This window comes from Larimichthys crocea, chromosome XXII (assembly GCF_000972845.2).
Source record: "Larimichthys crocea isolate SSNF chromosome XXII, L_crocea_2.0, whole genome shotgun sequence".
NCBI lineage: Eukaryota > Metazoa > Chordata > Actinopteri > Sciaenidae > Larimichthys > Larimichthys crocea.
In genome coordinates, this window is record NC_040032.1 from 3,825,274 (window position 1) to 3,839,990 (window position 14,717).

Consider the following 14,717-nt stretch of genomic DNA (forward strand, 5'->3'; position numbering starts at 1 on the left):
CTGTGAAGAGAGAGGGGGAAAAAAAGCTGCAGAAAGAGATGACAATGACAGAAGAAAGAAAAAAAAGAAAAAAAAAAAACCTCTTGTTCAAGATCTGAATATTCAGAATGTCGTACAGTACTTCTTATGTTCAGCACCATGGACAGTTCCAGCATCCAACTTATTTTTATCACACTGAAGTACTACACACACAATGACAATTCAAAGTCACTGCGAACGCACTGGTATACTGTAGCTCGCAGTGCCTCTCTCACACAGCGCAGCACTTCATTGCTTGTTATTAACCAAAAAAAAAAAAAGAAAAAAAAAAGTGCATTGTCTAAATTCATTTATGGACACACCACAGTGTTCTATAAATACACGAAAAATCTCCCACGTGAGATGGACCCACTGTACTTCATGAGCTTCACCATGTGGTATCTATGGTAACCACTTACAGTAGGAGCATGTGTGATGGAATCGGTGTGTTTGTGTGAGTGTACTTTCAAGACTATTAAGAACTAAATGTGTTCACAGGAATAGCAAGGTGTGAAGTATCTGGCCATTGCTTGTGAGAGTGACTTGAATGAGGTCGCGGGTCAGGGTATGGCATAAGTTAAGACTCGGTCTGTATGTAGTGGTCAAAAAGGTTTGAGGTCGGGACTTGAATTTCGGGATGTTGGGGAGTTAAGTAGATGGGACAAAGTTAGGATTTAGAAAATAAATGTTGGCGATTAAGATACCCACATATTCAGGTTTTCAGAGGTTTGTCTATTATATTATGTGCATGGGTTGATGCTTGGATGAACGTGCAGCATGTGTTTGTAAGCGCTTCAACATCACTAGCCTCACTGCCTATGATTAAACTTAGTGGTATGAAAACTTTGGGCTTGGATAGATACCCTTTTTCTTCTCTCAACCCCCCAAAGCCACACACATCCACAACAGCGCTCACAAACAGTAGTTTTTTAAAATATCTACTGCTTAGACATGATGTGCTGCACCACCTCCAGTGGATTTGACGTCTGGAAAAATTTCCATTGCAGTTTCCATGGAGACCGAACCATATCATAGTAAGATAAAATAAATGTTGATTTTGAGAACAGTTGTCCTCACTGCCACAGTTGACCTTTCCCCTGACTGCGGCCAAATGCTTTGCAACGATCTGTGCTGGACAGCTGCCAACAGCTTGCAGTACAGCAGGAATAACAGCAGTAAAAGATGTCAGTTCAATAAACTTTGTTGCATCCAGGTTTGTATTGTTATTGAAATGTAAATGTTATGCACATAATTGATCTTCTCTCCAAACTACACAGACTTGTCAACACGTGGAGCACATCTTTCTGTACATCTTTCTGTAAATACACAGACGCCAAATTCCTACTAATGCGACACAAAAAGTGCAGATATATATATTGCACATGCACAGTACATACACAAGAATATGTCACATAAACGTATTGCACACCTAAAGATGAAAAACATATATGTTACCATTTCTATGGTAACCCATCCATTTTCATTTTCAATGGAAGAAAATTTGTTAAGAAAGTTTCATTTTCTACAGCCTGTACACAAAAACAAACCCAAAACTTCAGCAGCATGAAACTCTGCCAGTAGCTCCCAGTCAAATACAAAGAAGGCACAGCAGAAATGAACAATGGTAATGTACTTTAGGATTAGGACTGTTGGCAGCTCATATCTTCAATATAAACAGGTTTAGACTAGGGGCATAGAAAGACATGCTGTGCTGTATGTGTGTTACATGTGCTCCTACATGTGCAAACTATTAATATATACTGGTCGAGAAAGCATTGGTGTGTACGTGCAAAAATGTGTGTTTTTATCACTTTGAAAACATGTCTGTCTATGTAACCATTATATTTCTATTTCAGTAAAGGCGGAAAAGCTTATTTACACCTTTTATTTTAATGTAATGAAACACTGTTGCAGTTCTCAAAACATTAACTGCAATCAACACATCAATCTGTACTGTGCAGCACTTACGACCTAATTTGTCTTGAAAAACGCCATTAGTCACAAAAAAACATTTAACTCTTGTGCCAAATAAAGAAATGTATTAATAATTGCCCCGCTGCAACCAAAATGACACTTGTTTTTATCATCACTAAAGAGAAGACAGTTATATGTCTATGAAATTAAGTCAATATGAAAAACAGTATTTCATTTCTCACTATAATGAGAAAGTTAATGACATTTGCTAACCAAAGCCCCATGGAATGGCCACAATGATGACATCACAATAGCATCCTGACTCTGAAGTCTGAATGTTAATAAGAATTTTTGAAAAAAGGTACACTCAGATGAACATATGCATACATACCAAACAATAATAATGAATGTTTTGTTCTTCCAACACATGATTTGTTATGATGATGATTTAGTGATGCTAAATTTGTAATCACATTCTAAAACCATGCATATGATATTCCTCCTCCAGCAGATGTAAGAATAGAAAGTTAGTATTCAGTCTCTATGGTTACCACTCGTAGTTATGGAAAAAGAATCAATGTCAAAGTTAAAGTCAGCGAGCGTGCAGAGGAGGTACTTCGCCAACTCCACAAATCTGTCTTCAAACTGTGCTGACCTGGTCAAAAGAGCTGGTTGTCTGTTGGGTCTATTCAGGGATTGTTGTCAAAAACAGTCTCAATTATTATTGTTTTGTTTTTTTTGTCCATAATTATAATCACTTGATATTGCACCATTGGACTGCTTGGTTGGTTTATACTTCATACAAGAAAAATAGTTTCATAACTAAATGTCCAGTACTATCTACATAGTATATACTCCCATGTTAAAGCTAAAGTGCCATTTTTGAATGGCACCAAGTGTAGGCCTTGTTATGTTACGGTAGCTCTTGATCTTTGTAATCTGCAGGTGGTATAGTGAAAAGACCAAATGCTGTGTTATCATCCTGTGTCACCATCTAAATCATCACTTCTGATGCCAAGACACCAAAAGAGGGGCTTTTGGCAGACGGCCTCAAATAATCCTCCTATCTTTCCCTCCTTCCACGCCCTCCATCTTTCCACCGGTTCCAACTGTGGCTAAAGCTGACACTCAGCCTGGACTCCTGTCAGCAGATCTGGCAGTGATGACCAACGTCTGTCACGGACATAGTAAAAGACCGAGAGAGAGATGAAGAGCGATAGTGTGTGAAGCTAGGCAAAGAATTGGCCAGCTATCTGCTGTTTTGGTCGTGGCTAGGTAGGGAAGGACACCACAACCTTGAAGAGGTAGCAGGTGGCGCCTCCTCTGGTAGAGGGAGGGTAATGAGGCATAAAGGTTGGCTGATGGACTTCGTTTGTCCTGCTTATCTACACTTCAGAGGTCGAAACCACCCCCGTGACATTGTGCCTGGGACAGGTGGAGTTCCTGGCCAACAGCAGCCCTCTGGTGGTGCCAGGGCTTTGCGTGGAAACCCTGCAGTCCAGGACACATCCAGGAACAATCTGAGGCAATGCTGATGGGTTATCTTACCTCTAATAGAGGTGAACAGTGATTGATGCAGTGCATCCACTGTAGGTATCATTGTGGCTATGGATCTGTGAGGTATGGTGACAAAGTCATGGTCATAGTTGCTGGTGAAAGTCTCACATCACAGCCAAAAAATGCACTTTGATTAATTGCACGTAACCCTGTAAAGCTGATTTGTTTTGAAAGGATTATGCAACCACATACTACAACAGTGGTGTAAGGAAACTACACATTTATGCTGAAAGACACACAAACACAAAAATGTCTGCCAAAGTTAGAAGAGTTTTGAATATTTCATATGGCAATATCACACCAGTAAGAATTTGGCAACATTTGAACCAAAATATAATGACAGTGATGTTGTTTACTTCTGTTACCAGCACTATCAATAAAAAATGATCAAACCACACCTGCAAAGTCCTGATGAAGCGGAGTAGATTAGTTTTACTGAGTTGGGTTTTATTGTCCACACTCCTCCCAGTCAATTCTCTAGGTTATTCTAACAACTCTCCAAAGTAATTGCTCAGAGCTCTGAGTGAGGCTATATCACAGAAAAGAGGTTCAATTTGGCAACAATCAGAATTAGGTTGTAAACAAGCTGGCAGGAAGGTCAAACTGATTAGACAAGAGAAAGTTAAGGCAAACCGTAAAATTACAATCCAAACTATCGATTATAACCCTTCATTACAGTTTACAGACTGACTTCCGTACTTGCCATAGTTGCACACAGCGTTTTCCTGTGCAATGACAGATTATTAGGAATATCATTTTTGTCTTGCTTCTTTAGATAATCTGACTAAACTGTCAGGTTGATTCTAATTGTCTGTTGACCGTTAAACTCCTTTTTAGAAATTACTTAGTTATCATAAACATTAGAACGTATTACAATGAACCATAATGAATTATGAGAATAAAACCCAACTTTTATTAACCTGTAGTTGTCTATAAGCACAGTTCTTCTCGATGGACTACTGTGATGGGATAATGTGGATAGGTGTATTTAATGTCCAGAGAAAGACTCATTTTCCAGTCATTTATAATTATACCATACTTCCCTGGTTGTCAGTTTGGGGATTTCTGAATTCTTTTAGTATCTCACCGACCTAAAAGCTCACCTTCTCAATAATTAGAAGGCCATCATTTAAATGTGCCTTCCACAGGCCTCTAATAGAGCTCGCCTGCTGAGTTAAGGAGCTCTAATCAGCAATGTCAATGCTGTAATTACACATAAAAAAGAAATACAGAGAGGTGCTTTAATTACAGGGAAGGGCAAAGTGCAATTTTCATCTCTGGCTGACAAATTGTGTTTGATTATGCTATAAATATTATGTATGTTAACTGTCGTAGCTTCTGTTGTCTTGTAGTTTTTGGTCTGACATCCAAGCATGACTGTGCCTTTAGCAACACTTTGTTTGAATAGTTTGACTGCAGATTGTTTATGGACTATTTGGGATTTTAACTGCTTCACTTCATCTGTAAATGTCTTAACAGATGAGCATATAACAATGCATGAACACACTCTAACCAAGGTGTTTTTTTGTGCCTAAACCTAACCAAACATTAACCACAGTGGTGTAAAAACGCTTGAACTGTTACAAATACTCTCTAAACTATCTGTTCTGTTTAAGCAAAATTGTTATACACATACCGACATACACATGTACATATAACGATATATTAAACATCAATACAAAACCACTATATATTTATATATTTATTGAATCTCCATAGCATTGATGGCTATTTTAAATACCCAGTCAAAGTAACTGGGAGAAATGATGCCACTTTATTTTGGCCATATGCTTTGGCATATTGCTGCTCCATCTCTGTGGGGCTGGATGGATATCAGACAGTCAATCAATGGGAGGTGTTACCTGCTGAGACCATACCAGGTGTAAACTCCACAGTAAGACCACAAGCTGTAGAGGTTTATTAAGAACTGCATAGTAATCCACCCTCTTCCCTTGCCACCTTCCCTCTGGATATGCCTGAAATGTGTAAACAAATAAAAGCTGATCACACAGGCTTTATTAGTTTGCCAATATTTGGTGCTGTTTTACAATGGCTTTAGAAGATTAAATTGAAGAAACATTCATAAATGAGACATGTGGTGGTTAGAGATAACATTATAGGCACATCACTTAGCATGGATAAATTCCAACAAATATGAACTTGTTCTTGTTCTTTAAAAAAAAAATAGAAATACACAGTAGAAGATGAATCAAAACCTCCCCACAAATTCTCAAATCCCCCCAAACCTCTGAGCACAGAACAAATAAAAAGCTACCCTATGACTCAGAAGAATCCTTATTGAAGCATTATTTTTACTTTGAAGGATTTCAGATTCCGTACTACGTGTGCATGTTTACTTCAGTTACTCACAATGTTGGGGCAAAAATATTTCTTAAGTTGTAATGTTGGTCTCGCATTCTGGAAAGACGGATAAAGTGAGTCCCTACATTATGAATCGTTCTGGAGTCATACTGTGTGGACTCACTTCTCATATGGGAGCAAAAACCTGGTCCTCCAAAGGTACACCATGACAGTGTATGCATGTATGTACTGTATGTGTATGAGTGTGTGAAGAGCCAACTATGCCCAACCAAACAGTGTGTGTGTGACACTGTATGCCAATATTTGATTTCTTCATCATGTTTAATGTTCATTGCCAAAACAAAAGTCAATGTCATAGCAGACAATGAACTGAGATGTGTTATCTGTGTACTCAGGCACAGATTCCGCACTCACACAGTCACACGCATACACACACACATCCAAGCCTCTTCCCTACACATGCACATTTCCCATCATCTTGCCAAGATGCCAGCAAACAAACCCCTGTTTACTGACATGAAACAACAGAAATGTCTTTTTTTCAGACACTGGAAACATCCTTTTTTATTCATCAGGACAAGACTACCTGAATCTTACATTGGCAGGGATGTATGGTGTTTTACTGAGGGGCTCGGAAAAACAAACACTGTTTTCCTTTCAGTGCAAAAATGAAGAAAGACACAGATAGAGAGAGAGTAAAGAGGAGAGCTAGAGCCCTTTTGGGAATGTTAAACAATTCGGTAAATCAGGCGTTAAGAACAGCATGGCAGGTCAAAATATTTGTTTGCTTGCCTCAGAGCCAGTTTCAAAGCAATGTGAACATCCTCTGACATTGAAGGGATACAATACAACTTAGTCCTTTTTTATGCTCACAATGCTGTTATTAACAATACGCTCTATGGGTTCACCCTCTGATGAATATTAGTGAGATATGAAATGCATGCTCAAAAGAGGTCACAGCATGTAAACCCTTCACTGATGGTGACCGTGTCCTTCATGTGCTACATAAGCTAATTTGCATACTACTTAGATAGATTGATTTGCTTTTCATGACAGTCATAAAATCTGTGCATGTATGAAAAAAACAAACAAAAAAACAACAACTTTAAGTTCTATTCTGATCTTTTTTGGGGGTTAGTTGATTACATAATTCATATAAAACATAGTGACAGGCCCATTAGAAACAGATATAGCAAATGTCATGAGTGTCAACTATGGTTCTGGTCCCACTGAATGCCCTGAAGCACAAGCAGGCACTTCTTCAGGAAAACATCAGTGTTCTCGCAGTTCCTGCCAGCGGGTAACAAGATAGCACTACAGCAACACACTTCATGGACATCATATTAAACCTGTGCTTGAATGCTTCCAAAACAATGGAAGTGTCTTGAGGAGATATTAGTGTTGAGTTAAGAGGGATGTCAACATATACAGTACATACTGTACGTTTAAACCTGATTGTAGCAGATACCAAATAAATGATTCATGTAGATATCAATATCAATGATGTGTATGTACAGTGGATTAGAATTGGAAAAACAAAACTTATCTACATGGAGAACACACACTGATATCAAAAAGTAATTCAATCACAATGACAATCACTGCTAACGCTGGTTATCAGCAACAAAAGAGGCCCTTTACTTTTTCAGTTGTCAAAACTCAGCCTGGGCCAACTCATCTGCAACACTTGCAACGTGCAACACTTTAAAACTGTAACATGACTTATTATGTCATGGAAAATCAACTAGAAAACCATGATAACCTACTCTGCACAGCAAACAGGAGTACAAGCTTGCTTGTGCTTTCTTAATTAGTGCATTTCTGTGCATTAAGCTATTTGAAGAAACTTATCATGGATTTCTTTTTTTTTAAATCCCTTAACAAGCATTGCCCCAGATTTTGTTGTTAAATACAATTTCTGGGTAACAGGATGCAAGACACTGTAAATATATAATTAATTGTTGTTGTTGTTTTTTGCCTTATTTTATTATTATTTATTATGTTTATTATTTTATTTATTTTTTGACTGTGTGAAGCCAAACTAATCTTTGTCTCTCAACAATTTCATATCAACTCCCTGCAGATACGTTATCAATTTGTGCAGTGGGGCTGGTAATAAAACATTGATTATCACTCAATTTAAACTGCGTTTAATTTGACTTCACACTTTACAACGCCCCCTTCAGGTCAAATAAGGTGCAGAATATTGGATTCCAATATTTAATGTGACCAAATCAATAATGTGAGGAGTTTACCAACTTACTCGACACCTGTGAGAGACCAGAACAAATGAGAGTCAGACACGAGAGCTTTACTTTGTACAAAGGGCACCCTGCCACTGCAACATCTAAGCTACAGATAGCAGAGAGGCACAGAGCAGTTCCTTGTTCCTTTATTTATAGAAGTTTACATGACATGTGACTGGACAGGGGCAGTCCCTGTTCCAGTAAAATAAAACATTTGATTCATCATGAGTACAGTGTAGTAAGATGAGTACAGTGTAGTAAGACTACTGATGCTGGGACATGTGACATTCTTTTAGCCTTCTAACAAATAAAATCTGAAAATGTAAGGGATCAGTAGTAATCCATTATTATTATTATTATTTTTTTTTACTTTTTCAATTCAGTACATTCATCTTCTTGGTTGGCTCACTCCTGTTCCCATCCTCTCTCTCAGGCAGTAGAGCCGCTGTAGGACTCCTACACAGGGCTCCCTGCCCTAGCATCCGCCTCTAATCCCACTATATCCATGACTGCTCGTGTCCGAGTTTACACAGTGGCGCACATCCTGCTTACCAGAGCGTGGAGCCACAAGCGTGCATGGCTGTGAGAGATGTGCTGCGTGTAGGCTTCGGTGCATACTTCTGTGCTCCATGCATCTCTCGCTTCCAACCCCGAGGCACTGCACTGGCACCGCGCCTTTAGAGTATTAAGCCACGCTTCTCGTTTTCGTCAGAGGGCCGAATGCGTAGAGATCGATGCGTGAGCAACTGTTGGTGCAAGGATGCATTTATAGCACGGAACCCCCCCCCACACACACACACACACACACACACCACCACCACCACCACCTCCCATTGTGCGTGTGTGTGTGTGTAGTGAGAAGGCGATAGTGAGATTTGGGGGATTCACTAATTTCAGCACCATTGATACAGCACCATCTCTTTTGGAGAGAGTGAGTGCGCAAACGGTTAATGTGTTTTGTTCCCCCAGCTGTCCCGTGGGAGCCGCCTGACAGTGCTCTGTAAAACTACAAGCTACATAAACAGTTTGATCTCCTTTATTCGGCGTCTGCCTCACATGCAAGTTCACATCCATGCGCGGAGGCACTCATGTCACTGATCAGTATCGCCACAAACATGCAATAAATGGCGAAATACACGATTATGGACAATTATGGGCAACGTGAGCTTTATTTCTGTCATTATTGCCTGAGCATTTCACTTCAAAGTGAACGCGTGTATCCGTGGTTAACTTTGAAAACCCATTGATTCGTGCAGCTACAGTTAAGTTGAATGCTGTCTCTTGCAGTGCTCTCACATTTACATTGGGAACCCCCGAGCATCTCCCGTTGGAGCAGCGGGGTTAAGTGCCTTGCTCACGGACAGTTAAATGAGTTGGCTGACCGGTGATCTAAAGATCGGACAAGTGAGACAACCCCACCCACATTTTTTTTCACCTCGCTCCTGTGGATTCGAATCGACAACTTTACCATCACAGTTCCCGCTTGTTAAAAAAAAAAAATAATAATAATAATAATCAACAGCCACGCTGTGCGTAAAGAAACCGGGGAGAACCCCCGTGTGCCACCGAGTAACTTGGTTCTCCTTTAAATTTCCTCCGTGACTGGGTACTACATCTGCCACTACCATCAGCAGCAGCAGCGCCGCTTCTTGATGTTGTGGTAGGGAATACGCATGCGCCCGGCATTGGAATTACTGCACTGGCAAGAATAAGTTGGACCTCGACTGTCTTGACTAAAAGAAGAAGAAGAAAAAAACACATAACACAACTATGGCAGTGTTCAGAATAAGAAGAATGAGGTGTTTTTGCGTCTGGATGTTCCCTCTCGTAGTGGCTGTGGTGTGCGCCCAAAGGTAAGTGAAAGGGTCGGAGGATCCACTCTTTTTTTTTTTACTAAGTGTGACTGTCAGAGACGGCATGGGGAATACTTGGGCACTTTATGGTTCAAGAATGTCTTGTATTTAAATATGCTGTTCTCTCTTTTCTCTTCCATAGTGCCGGTGACCCTAGCAATATGTCTTTGGTTAAAGAAACGGTGGATAGACTGTTGAAAGGATATGATATACGATTGAGGCCAGATTTCGGAGGTAAATTAACTCGTAATATCACCAACTCTGTTCGGGTTTTGCGCCTTGTCAGCTGTGTATAATAGTACAGTGCTTAAATGTCTACTACAGTCACTGATAACTCGATTCGCTTTGCAATTTCGGAAAGTAAAAAAAAGAGATTTATTATCGGCTCCTGCAGGTGCTGCAGTCTGTGCCATGTTTTAAGGATCCAGCCGAGACAAAAACGTGTCAAAACAACCTAGAGTATCGACATAATGTGGGGAACACATGCGTGATGTGGCTGAGAGATGAACGTGGACGATAAAACACACCAGCTCGTTTATTTGAATGAAAAGTCACCACAATAAAAAATAGGTGGCTGTCAACTCCCAGTGTATGTCTGTTGGAATTTAATAAGAAATAAACGTCAATTCTTGTTTATATCCATGTTCCACAGAAGGTGTTCACGGCGACAGGGAAGTGTTTAAGGTTAAATGATTTCATGTCAACAACTTTTAGGGGAATTACCAACACTTTCACCGCAGCTCAGCGCATCTAATCCCACCCAAAACGAACACTGTCAACTATTATCCGGCTGACAACAGCTAAATCACAATCTGTGTTCCCATTACGCACACATTATTAATCGCTTCTCTTATAATATGTCAATATATGTCAGGCTACAGCTGATGTACACCTCTGTTTTTTTTTTTGTTTTTTTTTATCTGTCCCAGGTCCTCCGGTTGGAGTGGGGATGAATATAGACATAGCCAGCATTGACATGGTATCAGAAGTCAATATGGTAAGTAGGCCATTATTACCTCTCCTTTTACAATGGGTGGCCATCTGGTCTACAGAGACTTACTATGCTTAAACCTACCAGGGGAAATACCGTCCCAAACCACCGGGGAAACCCCTCTCCTAACACACCTCTGTGTAAATGTGTCTTTTTCCCGATCACTCGTATCGACTTGTGTTTTTTAGAACTCATGATCGTTTTGTTTGAGGGTTGATTGCATGATTTCGGCATCTCTGGGGTTTTGGAATTGATTGACATAGATGGACGCTTTGTTTTTCGGTCTCATTGGTTGGAGGCTGATTAATTTGCTGAGCAGGTACAAAACCAAGCATCACTAACTTCACAAAATCAATGATTTGGTGGGAATAAACGTTCAATACGATCACCTCTTTCATGGCTTTCAGGGAAAGTTATAGTGTTATCCAGCCAAAAGTCTCAACACTTATGTTGCTTCATGGGAAATGTTTTAGATTCTCTGTTATGGCTGGTTTAGAAACAGTGACAGTGGAAGAACTTGAGAGCAGTGGACATGAGAAGTGGCGTTTCAGTTTTGCTTCATACAAGTGCACCTCCTAGTGATGAGATGTTAGAACTGCAACCCAGTTGACAGACACTCAAGGATGCATTTTATCATCATAGAAGGTCACTCTTGGCACCTTTGATACAGTTGACAATATAAGCAAAAAATGATATTGGTGGTAATATGCATGGACTTTTGATAGGTTCATTGTTACCTATTTTCTTGTCCCCATTGTCTCTTTCTCTGGTTGACCTCTGCTGTTGCAGTTAGCAGGTTTTCATCATTTTTGTACAAGTGTCGTGACGTGAGTCACGTTGTGATGTCAGGGAATGATTACATGCAGGAATATTTTTGGCAGCAGCACCCAAAGGCTGTTCCTCATGTTGTTATATTTGCAGACTATGATGATATGTAGAGATGGGATTAGGAAGCAGATGAGGCAGATGTCTGTTTGCTTGTATTTCCACAGAAGAAGACCTGCACATACATGTACATGTACACAAGCAAATACGATGCACAATGCAGGTCTACAGAGTCCTCCACCGTGGCATTGGATCCTTAATTAAGACACATTTTTCACATTTTATGTTTTTGTGTATGAAGGAGTACTTTATGTATGGGTACAGTATGTATATTGTAAGTGTGAGCATGAGATGCATTTCCAGGAATCAAACATTATGTAAGGTGTTATTTGTATACACCCTAATCATCTAATGCATAAGAGCTTTCATCCAATGTACACACAGCAAAAATCACATCACAATTGTACTAGGCAACAAATGAATGTTGGTATTTGTACGTTTTAGATAGCTTGGGTCAGAGAGTGAAATCCAAAAGAGGAAAATGGTCCAAGCAATATTTTTACCTTTGGTGTTGCAAGTATATGATATACAGTATGTAACTGAGCCAGCAGGACACTTCAGGGTTTGTTGTACTTTTTTAGTATTTTGCTTCGCTGCCATCCTCTCCTCTGGGCCATAACTTCCAGGAAATAATGTGTATCCCACGTTCATTACTCCTGCATGTCAGAGCTGGGGTTTATATCCACCCACACACATGGCCAAACAAACAAACAAAAGAAATCCCACTCTCCATCCTAACACACAAAGCCAATACCGCACAGCTTCTTTGATCATCCCATTCTTTTGTCAGGTTAGGCCCACTAAACACACTCTAATGTGAAAGGGGAGTCATTACCACCTGACCCATTGGAGTCTTATGAAAAGGAGAGGCCACATGTGTGCGTAATGGTTTCGGCATCTTTGATCTGCTCCCCTTCCTATAAATGTAACCACTTTTCAGGATAGCAGCTGGTGTAGAAGCACTTTCCTTTCTTCCATTTCCTCTCCCCCATCTGGCTCTCTGTCTGCCACTTATTTTGGCGCGTTGATAGAACCACCCTGTGTACTTTCTTTAGAGAACAGATAAGGAACAGGGTTGAGGATAATGGAGAGATGTCACTGAGGGATGTATCCAACAGTGTCCCATTAGCAGTTATGGCAGACAGGGACATCCGTGCTTTGGTGTTTATTAACACTATATTTCTCTATCATCCACCACTACTTTCTATTGAAGGCCACACATTTAAAGCATAGACATGAATGGGTGATAACATAGTATATTGATTAGATTTTTCCATGGAGGCCATTTAAATAAGGTACTACAAGGTGATTTGTCTTAAACCATCTGTTTTAGCACTTTGTTACTAATGTCACAGAGTGGAAACCCATTCAGAAACAACACAGGCCTCTAGCTCACTTTAGATGAGTCACCAAACTAATGCAAGCCTTCAAGTGTAAGTGGCCCAGAGTACCCCAAAACCTTAAGCTACCTTTTCTTAGTTAAAGAAGAGTCTCCAGAAAATGGTAGCAACTGATGACTGCTTATATGTTCTTACTGTGCACCAATAGCTGGCTTTACTGAGTCATATATCATGTAGAAAACTGCATTACATGTCACTTAGGCCCAGAGCCAGACACGGAATGAGAAGGCTGGCGCTGGTGTTCATTACATACCAATGAAAGGTCACTTGTTCCTGGGTGTTGGAGCCAAAGTCCCAAGCCTTCTAGGGTGAAAAAGAATAGGATATGATTGTGTAAGACCTAGGGGTCAAAATTTTCACCCTTGTGTATCTGACAAAGAGAGGGAGAGGGACAGAGATAGATGGGGGAAAGAGCATTGACATTAACAAGTCACCATGTGGAGAGCCAGAAGCGATGCTAGTGATGGGGGGAAGGTCATGTACCTAGTTCTGCTGTGGGTTCATTCTGCATGACTCAGAGGTGGACATACAGGGAGGGATACACACCCTGAATACCAATGTCATGTTAGACATTCAACCCAAGGCGAGTGACTTTGCAACCGACTGGTCAATGGTAGGAAAGGTAGCCATTAGATGCATTGGTTGGTTTCTTTCAGTTTGCTTTCTCCCAGCAATTTTTTTTTTTTTGCACTGCCATTTAAGTCTTAATATTTGTTTTGGTTGAGCTCCTGAGCACTTGAATCCTAAGCTAACAGTTTTCACAAGGGAAGAAATACTCCTGTCTGAGGATGAACTAAAGTTCTTATCTTCCTCCAAAAGGCAGAAATACCATTATTGATGCACATAAAGGTCAAGAGGAGCTTATTGATTGTTGGAGAGGCCCTGTGAAATTCAGAACCCCCCACTTTAGTACCCAGTTATTTCTACCTCTCAGCAAAAGATATCTGTGATGGGATGTCTGCAATAAATGCATCAAGACTGCCCTGAAAAAGAGTCCTGGACAATATATTATACAAACGTGATGCATTATAATGGATGTTGGCTGAAAGGCAAAGAGATTATTGCTTGCCATATGATAATGAAAGGAAAGAAAGATTCTGGAAGCACTTATGTGGTATTGCATAATATCTCATCCGGACCTGAGAGCTTTAAAATGATATTAAGTCTGCATCTGTAGTTGTGTCTAAATCTATTTCACAGCAGCCTTCAATATTATATTGCTGATGTGGGCAGAACTGTAAATTGATGAGCAGCTGACATCAGCCAAAAATAATAGGTCAATATTACTTTGGTAGATTTTCATGTCCCAGTATATAATGGTAATGGTGACGAAAACATCATATTGATCATCTCACTGTAAAGTCTAATCATACTAATCAATAGATATATAATGCTATTAATCGTTAAAGATGACGAATGCAGCCTTTATTTTTTTCTTTAAAAGGACATAGTTACACTATATTTCCACTTCACACACACTCTTGTCTGGCTGGGTTTCACCAAAATTATACACAAGGGGTTGATCACCACT

The 14,717-nt window shown here is 40.0% G+C and overlaps 1 protein-coding gene across 1 annotated transcript in view; it reads left to right on the forward strand.

The window, feature by feature from the left end:
• Nucleotides 1–9,021: 9,021 nt before the first annotated feature.
• gabrb2b (gamma-aminobutyric acid type A receptor subunit beta2b) overlaps nucleotides 9,022–14,717 on the forward strand; it is a 55,501-nt gene continuing 49,805 nt past the window's right edge. The window contains exons 1-3 of the mRNA XM_010729337.3: nucleotides 9,022–9,910; nucleotides 10,053–10,144; nucleotides 10,840–10,907. Of these exons, the coding sequence (XP_010727639.1) occupies nucleotides 9,828–9,910; nucleotides 10,053–10,144; nucleotides 10,840–10,907 (243 nt within the window). The 5' untranslated portion in view covers nucleotides 9,022–9,827. The remainder of the gene's footprint in view (nucleotides 9,911–10,052; nucleotides 10,145–10,839; nucleotides 10,908–14,717) is intronic.